The sequence below is a fragment of the Aotus nancymaae genome, unplaced genomic scaffold, assembly GCF_030222135.1.
Source record: "Aotus nancymaae isolate 86718 unplaced genomic scaffold, 86718_ANA_hifiasm-v0.15.2.pri h1tg000016l, whole genome shotgun sequence".
NCBI classification, from domain to species: domain Eukaryota; kingdom Metazoa; phylum Chordata; class Mammalia; order Primates; family Aotidae; genus Aotus; species Aotus nancymaae.
The window spans coordinates 34,941,782-34,954,608 of record NW_026988428.1 but is presented as its reverse complement, the minus strand read 5'-3'; the positions used below and the strand labels follow the sequence as shown (position 1 = coordinate 34,954,608).

General features: G+C 45.6%; 1 protein-coding gene across 8 annotated transcripts; it reads right to left on the bottom strand.

Annotated features, from left to right (window-relative positions):
* Positions 1-665: 665 nt before the first annotated feature.
* LETMD1 (LETM1 domain containing 1) lies at positions 666-12,095 on the bottom strand. Of its 8 annotated transcripts, none has more exons than XM_064377097.1 (9): positions 11,932-12,081; positions 11,230-11,381; positions 8,535-8,650; positions 7,202-7,284; positions 4,728-4,914; positions 4,505-4,606; positions 4,248-4,400; positions 2,598-2,694; positions 666-1,629 (listed from the first exon to the last, which is right to left on the bottom strand). In XM_064377097.1, the coding sequence occupies exons 1-9, from the start codon at positions 12,051-12,053 to the stop codon at positions 1,559-1,561; spliced, it is 1,083 nt and encodes a 360-aa protein (XP_064233167.1). In that variant the 5' UTR covers positions 12,054-12,081; the 3' UTR covers positions 666-1,558. The 8 variants fall into 8 exon arrangements, with proteins under 8 accessions (XP_064233167.1, XP_064233168.1, XP_064233169.1 ...); XM_064377098.1 differs by having other exon boundaries at positions 11,974-12,079; XM_064377099.1 differs by lacking the exon at positions 8,535-8,650 and having other exon boundaries at positions 7,202-7,250; positions 11,932-12,085.
* Positions 12,096-12,827: the final 732 nt, after the last annotated feature.

Below are 12,827 nucleotides of genomic sequence, written 5' to 3'. Positions count from 1 at the left end.
CCTGTTCAGCTGAAGCAGGTCTTGCTCCTGCTCTGTTGGAACTTTGCCCTGTCCCTACTGTGGGCTCCAGTTTTCTCATTCCATTAATTTTAGGAAATTCTTTTTTCCTTGTTATCACCTTAAAGTGTCTGGCAAGAAGATCAACTTCAAATCAGTTCCTGCAAAATTTCCATCAGAAGGTTATATTCTCACCAATTAAATCCCCATTTGTTAGGTTATGTCAGTCTTGTAAAAGGAGACTCAGCAAAGTGATTAGAGTATGCATATGTCATTTCCATCGACAGGTTTCAAGCAGTCTTTACTTGGGTTTAAAAACAGTGCTTCATGTATTTACAATAAGTTATTACAGAACTATAAGCCACTGATGCACACACAAAAGCTAAACCTAACTTACTAACTTGATGCACACCTCTCCTGATTTCCTCAGGCTGGGCAGTAATTAGTACATTACAGGTTTGATTCATGGCCCAAAGAAGGCAGCCACTGTGTTACAGTTGGATTGCTGCAGAGTGGAGGTAGCAAATTGTTGAAGATCACAGGGGCTGTAATAAAGCCCAGAAAAGACAATGAAGAGTGAAGGCTGGAAACATTAAGGGGTCAGGAAGCACTTGTACTTCCTGTTATCTTTTCCAATAGAACACTCCTACAGGTTACTCATCAAAAAAAAAAAAAAAAAGCCAGGCACAGTGCCTCATGCCTGTAATCCCAGCACTTTGGGAGGCCAAGGCAGGTGGATCACCTGAGGTCAGGAGTTCAAGATCACCCTGGCCAACACGGCGAAAACCCATCTCTACTAAAATTACAAAAATTGGCCAGGCGTGGTGGTGGGTGCCTGTAATCCCAGATACTCAGGAGGCTGAGGCAGAGAGAATTGCTTAAAACCCAGGAGTCAGAGGCTGCAGTGAATTGACATTGTGCCATTGCACTTTAGCCTAGGCGATAGAGCGAGACTGTCTCAAAAAAAAAAAGTCAAGGTGTTCAAAGGGTTTGAAAAGGAAAGGAAGCGATTAGCCCATGCCAATGAGGGGGACAAAGAAAACAGCTTGATTTTTGGTCATATCAGAAAGGATGGAGGGAAACACTGAAGTACAAGCATGGACACGAGTGCTCCAGCCAAAGGAGTGCTCTGGTCAGCCACAGATTCTTTAACAGCAACAACAAAAACCCACAGATGGAAGTAGCATGGAAGTGGATCAGTCCTAAGCCAAATAAGGATTCCCACCTGGGGCAAAAGCTGACTTCCTAGGATGTGAACTGAACACATCACAGTAAAAGCCCAGCAGAGGCTGCTGCCAGTTCCAGCTATTAGTAATTATGAGGGGGACGGGATGACACCTCACATGGGCCATGCTTGGCAGGAGGGTCTGTTTCAGTTCTCGCCATGAGGGGAATGTCTGCAGTTCCCACATATGAGCCATGCTGTGAAGCCCAGGGCACCTGCTCCTCTCTGCCTCCCACACACTTAACAGTGCACACAGACTTCACTAGCAAGTGCTGTTTGGTCCCGCACTGCTACACTATGTGACTGCAGGACAACGCCATCCGCTCCGTGGTTCACTCAGCGCCTTGTCCCAAGGTAGTTGGTGGAGAGCAGGACCACATTGTGCAGCAAGAGAGACAGCTCAGCTTCTGAAAACACCACAGTGTTAGTGATTTGGCTTGGGAACACTCTGCCATATAACTGCCTTGTTATATATGGCTTTAGCCTGGAGGCAGGAAGCCAAGTGCAGGGAGGGGTGGTATTAAGAAGCTGTTATTCTTGGAAGTTCCCCTTCTTTGTTTCAGCCCCTGTAAGCATGCCTTCTTTTCCTTCTACTATATATTCCTATTGACTCATCCTCTATTTCTCATGTGACTGCAGTAGAAAATTCAGAGATGGTAATGGTACTAAGCACCAGTCGCCTTGGGAGTCTTCTGGTAGAAGTTGGTGTTCTGGGGATACTTCTTAGCTTCAAGATTAGTAGGCCTACCCTAACATCCAAAGACCCAGAAAACATCAAGATGTAGCCTAAACAGGAACCAACAAGCCTAATACCCTCAGATACTTTTTGTTTGGTCACCAGACTGTTTTTGGTTTGAGTTTGAATGCCTTTACACCAATACTTCTCAACAGAGACAATCCTGCCTCTCTCCTCCCCACCCCCAGGACATTTGGCAATGTCTGGAGATATTTTGGTCGTGACAGCTGCAGGTGAAGGGGTGCTATTGGCATCTAGTGGGCAGAGGCTAGGGAAACTGCTATAAGTACCTATAAAGCACAGGACAGCCCCCCACAAGAAAGTGCCAAGGTTGGAAAATTGATTCACACTAGCATGCACTCGCTCTTATGTCCCCAAAGTCCCCACTACTCCCTCTTGTCCTACAGCCTACTTCATTACCTGCCCAGGCATGATAGGCATGTGAGTTTGTGCCCTTTCAATTAGACATATACAGATAGATAGATAGATAGATAGATAGATAGATAGATAGATAGATAGATAGATAGATAGATAAGGGTCTCATAGTACTCAATAATTAACTCCAAAATGACCTCAGAATAAAATATAAAAGTGACTTGGATTTTAGTGGTATAACCACAGAAAAGAAAAGTGTTTTACCTTTAAGGTTGCAGGAAATCTGCAGCCATTCTCCCAGCCAAGTTCGACACCTGTCTTCACCAATATGGGTAGAATTCAGACCACGGAGATAACAAGCCTATACCACTCAGAAGAGAAATGGTCCTTAATAATCATTGAGTGAGTTGCCAAGGAAATGGAAATCCACAAACAATCCTAAATCTCCTTTAAATAAATTACAATCTCATCCCCACATGAAGCCTTTCCTCATGGCAATTTGAAAATCAGTGATGGACAAGATGACAAGCAAAGAGTTCTATCTAATCTAAAACGGTAGGTCTAAACTGCAGTATCCCTGCTTTCTGAAGTGCCCGAAGAAAAGAAATGCAAACCAAAATTACTGTGGGCAATTCCTTCCCCCTAGTTAAGTTCATCGAGAAAAAAGACATAGAAATGAGGCAAGAAACTGGGCGCAGTGGCTCATGCCTGCAATCCCAACACTTTGAAAGGCTAAGGTGGGAGGATCGCTTGAGCCCAGGGGTGCAAGACCAGCCTGGGCAACATGCAGACCCTGTCTCTACAAAAATAAATTTTATTTTTTTATTTATTTAATTTTTTTTTTTTTTTTTTAGACAGAGTCTCACTCTGTCACCCAGGTTGGAGTGCAGTAGCACAACCTTGGCTCACCGCAATCCACAGCCTGGGTTCAAGCAATTCTAGTGTCTCAGCCTCCCAAGTAGCTAGGATTACAGGCATCTGCCACCACTCCTGGCTAATTAAAAAATAATTTTTAAAAAGGCCAGGAGCGGTGGTTCACACCTGTAATCCCAGCACTTTGGGAGGCTGAGATGGGAGGGTCACTTGAGGCCAAGAGTTTGAGACCAGCTTGGTCAATATAGTGAGACCCTATCTCTACTAAAAAATAAATAGGCTGGGTGCAGCAGCTCACACCTGTAGTCTCAGCACTTTGGGAGGCCAAGGTGGGTGGATCACTTGAGGCCAGGAGTTTGAGACCAGCCTGGCAAACATGGTGAAACCGTCTCTACTAAAAATACAAAAAATTAGCTAGGCGTGGTGGCACACACCTGTAATCCCGGGTACTTGGGAGGCTGAGGTGGAAGGATCACTTGAACTGGGAGGCAGAGGTTGCAGTGAGCCCAGATTGCACTACTGTTCTCCAGCCTGGGCCACAGAATGAGGCCCTATCTCAAAATAAATAAATCATAAATAAAAGAAATGAAGTGACAGAAAAAGGAGGCTGGGTTCTATACAGCAAGGAAGATAGGCCGGGTGCAGTAGCTCACGCCTGTAATCTCAACACTCTGGGAGGCCGAGGCAGGTGGATCACGAAGTCAGGAGTTTGAGACCAGCCTGGCCAATATGGTGAAAGCCCATCTCTACTAAAAATACCAAAATTAGCTGGGCATGGTGGCATGTGCCTGTAGTCCCAGCTACTCGGGAGGCTAAGGCAGGAGAATCGCTTGAACCAGGGAGGTGGAGGTTGCAGTGAGCTGAGATTGTGCCACTGCACTCCAGCCAGGGCAAAGGTAAGAGTGAAACTCCATCTCAAACTCAAACTCAAAAAAAAAACAAAAAACAACAAACAAGCAAGACAAGGAGCCCCTGTAAATCTCCAGCCTGCTGTAGGCTCAAAAGCACACCAAGGGTTGAGGGTTGATGTCAAGTTCTTACCGATTTTACTTCCTCAGCAGTCAGCTGGCCAATCCCCAGCTTTGCCAAAGCCTGGTCTAGTTGGTGAATCACAGTTGTATGAGTCTTCAAACGATGTCTTAACAAGGGAGGAGGCAGGTAAGGTGTGAGAAGCATGGCTCGGCTCAAGGCTTTCTGTAACACAACCACATAGGAGGGGAAAGGCAAATAGAATGAGCTCAAGCAAAGATCTGAAACACAGTGAGGCTATGGAAAAGACAAGGCCTCAAAGTGCTCACCACATGAAAAGCCTGGAGTTGGTTCATGCCCAGAGGATGGTTAGAGAAACACTCTCTCAGAGCCAAGATATCACGTATTGCTGGGTGGGTACCACGCTGTATCTTGGAAGAGGTAAGAGATCAGTAGATGTTAGGAAAGTTCTGACTACCCCTCTTACCTAGTTTTAGTGTACACTGATCTAACAAGATCCACGTTTGTAGGAAGGGTGAACTGCAGGAATACCTTGGTGCACAGATCTGTCAGATGCCACCGGAGTCCTGCATCAGAAATGAGAGGGATGACCTTTTCTAAATAACTAATAATTTCTGGGTGGGACTGCTTCCGGAAAGCATGATAGATATCTAAGAAATCAGTTTGTTGTTTTGGGGTCCAGAAATGCCTGATCAGTAGTTGCCTGGGAAACAGGTACCTGAAAGGAGAAAGAATCACACACTCACTTGCTGAAACTGGCTTCTTTCAGAGGAAGCCAAAGAAAGCATTTGGTAGACATGAATACTAGGAAGAAGAGATAAGACACTATTTCCTACCTCAGTGTTCCTTTTCTTTTTTTAATTTTTTTTTCAAGAGACAGGGTCCCTGTGTCACCCAGACTGGAGTGCAGTGGCATGATCACAGCTCACTGCAGCTTCAACCTCCTAGGCTCAAGCAATCCTCCCACCACAGCCTACTGAGTAGCTGGGACTATAGGCACAGGCCACCATACCTGGCTAGATTTAAAATTTTTTTTTGCAGAGACGAGGTCTGGCTATATTGCCCAGGGTGGTCTCAAAGTTCTGGCCTCAAGCAATCTTCCTGCCTCAGTCTCCCAAAGTTCTGGGATTACTAGTGAGAGCCACCACAGTCAGCCCTTTTTCTTAAGTGACTCTCAGACGAAAGTTTATAAGACACACTGAAGCACAATTTCAAGCAACATTACTGAAATGTGATGTGAAAGAAAGGACGAGTAAGGCCGGGCGCAGTGGCTCACGCCTATAATCCGAGCACTTTGGGAGGCCGAGGCGGGTGGATCACGAGGTCAAGAAATCGAGACCATCCTGGTCAATAAGGTGAAACCCCGTCTCCACTAAAAATACAAAAATTAGCTGGGCATGGTGGTGCGTGCCTGTAGTCCCAGCTACTCGGGAGGCTGAGGCAGGAGAATTGCTTGAATCCAGGAGGCAGAGGTTGCGGTGAGCCGAGATCGTGCCATTGCACTCCAGCCTGGGTAAAAAGAGCGAAACTCCGTTTCAAAAAAAAAAAAGAAAGAAAAAGAAAAAGAAAGGACAAGTAGAATAGCCTGGCATGCAGCAATCAGATATAATGACTCCTTTTGAACTGAAGCATATGAAGAACATGCTTTGGACAGAGTTGCAGACTGACCTGGACACTATATGTGATGCTGACAATCTATAGCACAGTCCTTATGTATATGCAGTATATAAAAGGCAATCAATTTGTTTGTTTTTGAGACGGAGTCTCGCTCTGTCACCCAGGCTGGAGTGCAGTGGCGTGATCTCAGTTCACTGCAACCTCCGCCTCTTGGGTTGAAGGAATTCTACTGCCTCAGCCTCCAGAGTAGCTGGAATTACAGGTGGGTGCCACCACACCTGGCTATTGTTTGTATTTTTGGTAGAAATAAGGTTTCACCATGTTAGCCAGGCTGGTCTTGATCTCCTGACCTTGTGATCCACTTGCCTTGGCCTCCCAAAGTGCTGGGATTACAGGCGTAAGCCACCACGTCCAGCCGCAATTTGTTTTTTAATTCATTTATTTACATGTTTGGTGGTTTTAAAACATGACCACAAATTCTCTGGCACTCCTCTTATGGAGGGGTGAGGTCTACATCCTCCCTTTTTTCAATCTAGGTGACTGATTCAGTCAACAGAACAGAGCAGCAGTGAGTCTATGTGACCTCCAAGACAAGGTTATAGAGTCACGTAGATTCTTACGCACTAGAACCCTCACTCTTGGAGCCCTGAGCTGCCATGTAAGAAGTCCCACTATCCTGAGGCTGCCATACTGAAGAAGCCACATGTGGGCACTCTGGTTCACAGTTCTAGCCGTGTAGCCATCCCTGCCAGGGCACCAGACCTAAGAGTGACTTTGGACCTTCCAGACTAGTCCATTCAGCAGCTAAATATCACTAAGGAACCTCTGTTAACACTACATGGAAGAGAGAAATCAACCGCCCACCTTAGCATTGCCCTAATTCTTGACCTACAAAATCATGAAAATGATTTATACTACTGTTTTATGCTATTAAGCTTTGAGGTTATTTGTTATACAGCAATAGATAATTAATGACATGCAAGACCACAGTTTAGAAATGTCATTTTTGTTTATGAAGTAATAAGAACATGTTATCAGAATACGAAGTACACTTTTTTCTGTAGAAATTAGTCCAAAATTGCTCTCTCTCGGGGAGTGAGTTGCTGCCTCTATGGATGATGGAGAAGGTCATTATCTTATTTCACATCACTCAGGGCAGCTAAGAGATAGGAGCGTCTAGGCCACCTGCACCTCTAGCTGTGATGTGTCCCAGTAACCAAGGTCTTCCTGAGTGGCTTTTATGAACCTTGGGATAATGAGAAGACTGGAGGAGAAGTTTGATAACCTCTGACTAGCTTCTGAAATGAAAAGTTCTGCTTAAAATAATTCTTAATTTTAAAAAATTGATACATCTTCAAGATGCTGGGGAGACGGAAGTCTGTACTCACATTAGTAAGAAGACCAGGTAGTTGGCAAAAGGTGGAATGGAAATAATACCTAGGAAAAGACACTTGGTGACGTCTTGGCGGAACTAAGCAGAAATAAACACAGACGCAGTTTAACCCAAATAAGTTATTAATACAAGAGACAATCCCTCCACCCCACTATACAGTAAACTTCCATTACATCCCAGAACAAGAACCAAATTTATTTCTTCTTTATTTTTTGAGACAGAGTCTTGTTCTGTCACTAGGCTGGAGTGCAGTGGTGTGATCCTGGCTCACTGCAACCTCCGCCTCCTGGGTTCAAGTGATCCTCCTGCCTCAGCCACCCAGGTAAGCTGGGATTACAGGCATGCACCAACACACCAGGCTAATTTTTGTATTTTTCATAGAGATGGGGTTTTGCCACGTTGAACAAGCTGGTATCAATCTCCTGACCTCAAGTGATCTGCCCACCTCAGCCTCTCAAAGTGCTGGGATTATAATCATGAGCCACCGCACATGGTCCCCAAGATTATTTCTAACTACTTCTGAATGGTTAGTTCCTTAAGGACAAAACCTCTGATTTGGTTACTTCTGTATCCCAAATAATGGCCAGTACAGAGCCTGACATTATATCATTATATCAAGTCTTTCAGTGAACTCTTCCTGATCTGCAGAATGGGTCCTAGATTCTTACTCTCAGCTTCAAAACTACCCATCAAGTTACCACCAAATACTATTTTTGTGATGCCCTTTGAATCCCTGCTGTCTTTTTTTTTTTTTGAGACGGAGTTTTGCTCTTGTTGCCCAGGCTGGAGTGCAATGGCACGATCTTTGCTCACTGCAACCTCCACCTCCTGGGTTCAAGCAATTCTCCTGCCTCATCTTCTTGAGTAGCTGGGATTACAGGCACCTGCCACCGCACTCAGCTAATTTTTGTATTTTTAGTAGTGACGGGGTTTCAACATGTTGGCCAGGCTGGTCTCAAATTGCTGACCTCAGGTGATCCACCCACCTCGGCCTTCCAAAGTGCTGGGATTACAGGCGTGAGCCACCATGCCCAGCCGCTCTTGCAGACTTTCATATATTCAGAATCTAATTGGATTTTAGTGTTTACAACTTTTGTTCATCAAGTGTGCCAGAAATTCTATGGAGCTCTTGCTATGGAAGGCTACAACTCTGGATGAACCCAATTCTTACAAATAATCTGATGCTTCATTCAGTTCAATATTTGGTTCTTATGGCAAAGGGCAAAAGTTTGATCAATCATGAACAAAGGAAAGAAAAAAACCTTGAGATCTTGATTAAATGTAATTACCTCACCATGAACTTCTGGATATCTGCCCCTGGCCCATACCTGTCTCAAATGCTCCATCTCCCGGTATGGAAGTTGATGAAACTCTATATTGTGATTCCACATATTTGTCTTTATTCTTCTAGCCTTTTTGGCATCAGCCCATAACATCCGAAATCCTGCCTCATTAAAGTAGAGGACAGAGTGCGATGTTATCCCAGTTTGAATCTTAACCACAGCTTCCTACTCCACGTTCAATCACATGCAAACACTCCTGCCCCCCGCAATAATAGAAACTAGGTAACTTGAAACTCTGAGATTAACCCAAATCTCTTTTCAAAATCTTTTTCCCCTAGCACATCGCCTCTCTTCTAGCTAAGTTGGGCTTCTGTAATCTGCTATAGAATGGTCTCCCTCTTCCATTTCATTGCTCAGTCCTTTTTAAAAACCAAGCTCCCTAACCTCAGAGTCTTGCTAAATTAACCCTTTGTATTCCCTGGCCAGATATTAGTTTATCTCCTTTCTGGAACTTTTCTTTTTTTTTGAGATGAAGTCTCAGTGTCACCCAGGCTGGAGTGCAGTGGTGTGATTTTGCCTCACTGCAACCTCCACCTCCCAGGTTTATGCAATTCTTTTGCCTCAGCCTCCTAAGAAGCTGGGATTACAGGCATGTGCCACCAAGCGTGGCTAATTTTTTATTTTTAGTAGAGGCGGGTTTCACCATGTGGTCAGGCTGGTCTCAAACTCCTTACCTCAAGCAATCCACACACCTCAGCCTCCCAAAGTGCTAGAATTACAGGCGTGAGCCCCTGCGCCCAACCTGAAACACTTTTTTTTTTGAGACGGAGTCTTGCTCTGTCACTCAGGCTGGAGTGCAGTGATGTTATCTTGGCTCACTGCAACCTCTGCCTCCCAGGTTCAAGCGATTCTCCTGCCTCAGCCTCCTGAGTAGCTGGGACTACAGGCGCCCGCCATCACACCTGGCTAATTTTTATATTTTTAGTAGAGATGGGGTTTCACCGTGATGGCCAGGCTGATCTCAAATTCTTGACCTCATGATCCACCCACCTCAGCCTCCCAAAGTGCTGGGATTACAGGCGTGAGCCACCGTGCTCAGCCAGGAACACTTTTTAAAGTAATCTAATTGCGGCCGGGCACAGAGGCTCACGCCTGTAATCCAAGCACTTTGGAGGCCAAGGCGGGCGGATCACCTGAGGTCGGGAGTTCAAGACCAGCCTGACCAACATGGTGAAACCCCGTCTTTAAAAAAATAGGGCCAGGCGTGGTGGCTCACGCCGGTAATCCCAGCACTTTGGGAGGCCGAGGCGGGTGGATCACGAGGTCAAGAGATCGAGACCATCCTGGTCAACATGATGAAACCCTGTCTCTACTAAAAATACAAAAAATTAACTGGGCACAGGGGCGTGTGCCTGTAATCCCAGCTACTCAGGAGGCTGAGGCAGGAGAATTGCCTGAACTCAGGAGGTGGAGGTTGCGGTGAGCCGAGATCGTGCCATTGCACTCCAGCCTGGGTAACAAGAGCAAAACTCCATCTCAAAAAAAAAACAATAAAACAACAAATGCTTTCATCTCTTTCTCTCATTTGATCCTATTTATCTACATGAGAACAGAGAAAGCAGCCAATTTTGTCTCCACTTTACAGATTAAGGGTAATTTTTCAAGTCCATGAAGCTAGTAATAATTAAGATAATGTTCAGAGTTGACAGTGACGTTTAGTACAGTGTTATGATAAAAACGTAGAGCATATTGGTGGAGCGTGGTGGCTCACGCCTGTAATCCTAGCACTTTGGGAGGCCGAGGTGGGTGGATCACCTGAGGTCAGGAGTTCAAGACCAGCCTGGCTATCATGGTGAAACCCCATCTTTAAAAAAAAAAAAAAGAAAAAGAAAAAAAAACAACATAGAGCATATTATAGGTTGGTGCAAAAGCAATTTTGGTTTTTGCCATTGAAAGACAAAAGCCCCAATTACTTTTGTACCAACCTACAATATTGTTATCTAACATTTAGATGACAATAACTAATATTTATTTGGCACTTACTAGGGATCAGGACCTGTTCTATGTACTTTACATGTATTGAGTTTTTTATCTTCACAACCATGTGATAAATAGGTAGGTTCTATAACTCCCATTTGACAGATTAAAAAACCAATGAACAGAGAGGTTAATTAATTAGTCCAACCACACAGTGATGAGCTGGGATTTGATTCAGGCAATCTGGCTCCAGAGTAGACACCTGGCACTACACATATCATCTAGTAACTAAGGATCTCTGATTTGAAACAAAACATTTAGAAACCAAGTATTATGCAGTGCTATTTCCACTACAACATGCTACCTAATATAGATTCGTAACAAGGGTTAGACCTCATTTTCCTATGGGTCACAGGAAATCAATCACAGGGCAGGTCTGTACAGCCAGAGATCCCTGCCCTGTGCTGGACAAAAAAATTTCTACTCTAGCCAGGTGTGTGGTTAAGAAAAGTACAAGAACATACCTATATTCTCCCTCCCCCATCATGCTGCTGTCATAAGTTGTTTCTTGTAACATCTTTCCAGAAATATTCTCAAGAAGTGCTAATTTATAAGAATTAGTTTAAGGCACAAGCATTTATGAAATATAAGATACCTCGGCTCACATCCCCATAGCAGAACCTGCAAATGATCTTATTTATGCGAACTCTCTGATCCTGCCCAAGAGCTGATTCAGGAATTTCTATGAGAGTTTCGTTTTTACCTTTCGTGAAGATTGTGTACAGGACATAGAAGCGGGGGAAATGACGACCCAAGAAACGATGGTATTTCCCATTAATCGCTTTTGTCTTGGTCACCACATAAGACATCAAGTTCTTCACATCTGCCTTTGGAGAAAGGTGAAGCTTTGAAGACCTACAAGGAAGATCAAAGAGACTAGCTGGGAACCAGTCCTAGAAGTTCCCTCACGCCTTGAGTCCCTAACGTAAAGCAGGAGTCTCGGAGAATGTATGCCAAGGCTTGACACTTCTGAAATCCAAGGAAGATCTTAGGGTCAAGAAGAGATAGGCAATCAGACTGAGAAACAAAGATCAAGCAAAGGCCAGGCAGGAAAGGAACTCAGGGTATGACTCTGGAGAGAGCGCAATGCCTGTGGGACAATTTGAACTGCAGGCTAAGTCGGAGAGAGGTGGAATCGAGATAGCGGCAAAACCTGAGCCGAAAAAGTGAGGCTGAAAGATGAGCTCAGGACACGCGGGGAGACCAGACAATATGGGGCACTGAGAGTAGAGAGGGCCAGGAAGCCAAATCACTAGTGGGGATCGGAGTTTGAATCCGGAGCAGAAGAATAAAAATTCCAGGGCCAAGGCGTGGAACTCTGAGAATTAAGAGACAGAATGCAAGCAAGGTTCAGACACTGAGAACCTGGACGTCAAAAATGCTTTTCTCGCTACAGGTCCCTCACCGAGGGCCCCCCCAAGCCAGGCCAGAGCGACCAAGTTGCAACCTCCGGGTGACAAAATGTCCAGGGGTGACTGCTGAACCCCACACAGCAGCCCGAGCCCAGCACACCCTGGAGAGCGCCATCTTGACAGCGAAGGAAGCGAGAGAGGGGAGGTTGCTTTTGGGTCAAAGTTAACCGTAGTCGCGTTCGTTCGAAGACGCATGCGCCTTTTCTGAGCGCTGATTGGTAGCCTTAGCCTCCTTGGCTCCAGCACAAGCCAGGAGAGGAAGGACTCAAACACTAAGTGCGAAAGGAGGGCCAGGATTGGACACAGTAGTACTTCCTGGTTTAAAGGCGCCGGAAACAGGCTGTCCCCGAGGGAGCGAGTTCTTATGCCACTGGTGTGGGTTTGCAATGCTGAGGACGCCCTCTCCTTGAGGGGCCCAGTGACCCTCCGCGATTCCCTAGGGCCTCATGGCTTCCCAGCGCCGCCCTTGCCCTCTTCTTGGACGCGGGGCGTCGGGGCCTCGACTGTTAGGTACCAGATGTCAGTTTGGCAGTGCCTGGGGCCATGGCGCCTCCTGGGGGCTGGGAGGACCCGCGGCGCCCTCTAATGGTGGCGGCGTGGATAGGCCGGGAACTGTCCACTTTCCAGTCACAGTCTGGCAACGCAGGTTGGAGGCCTGGGAGCGGCCCTTGTGCAGACTAAGTACACTTTTTCCTTTCTTTGTCGTTTCCAGAGCTAAGTTTGTGGGAAAATGGTTTTCGTTAAGCGCCTACCGAAGACCAAGCTGTCTCAAATGTTACTTTTCTGAGAGGATTTCTCTGACCACCCTATCTGAAGTAGTGCCAGCAAAAAAGGACACACTTCACATTTATTCTAATGTTACTCTCTCTCTCTCTTTTTTTTTTTCTCT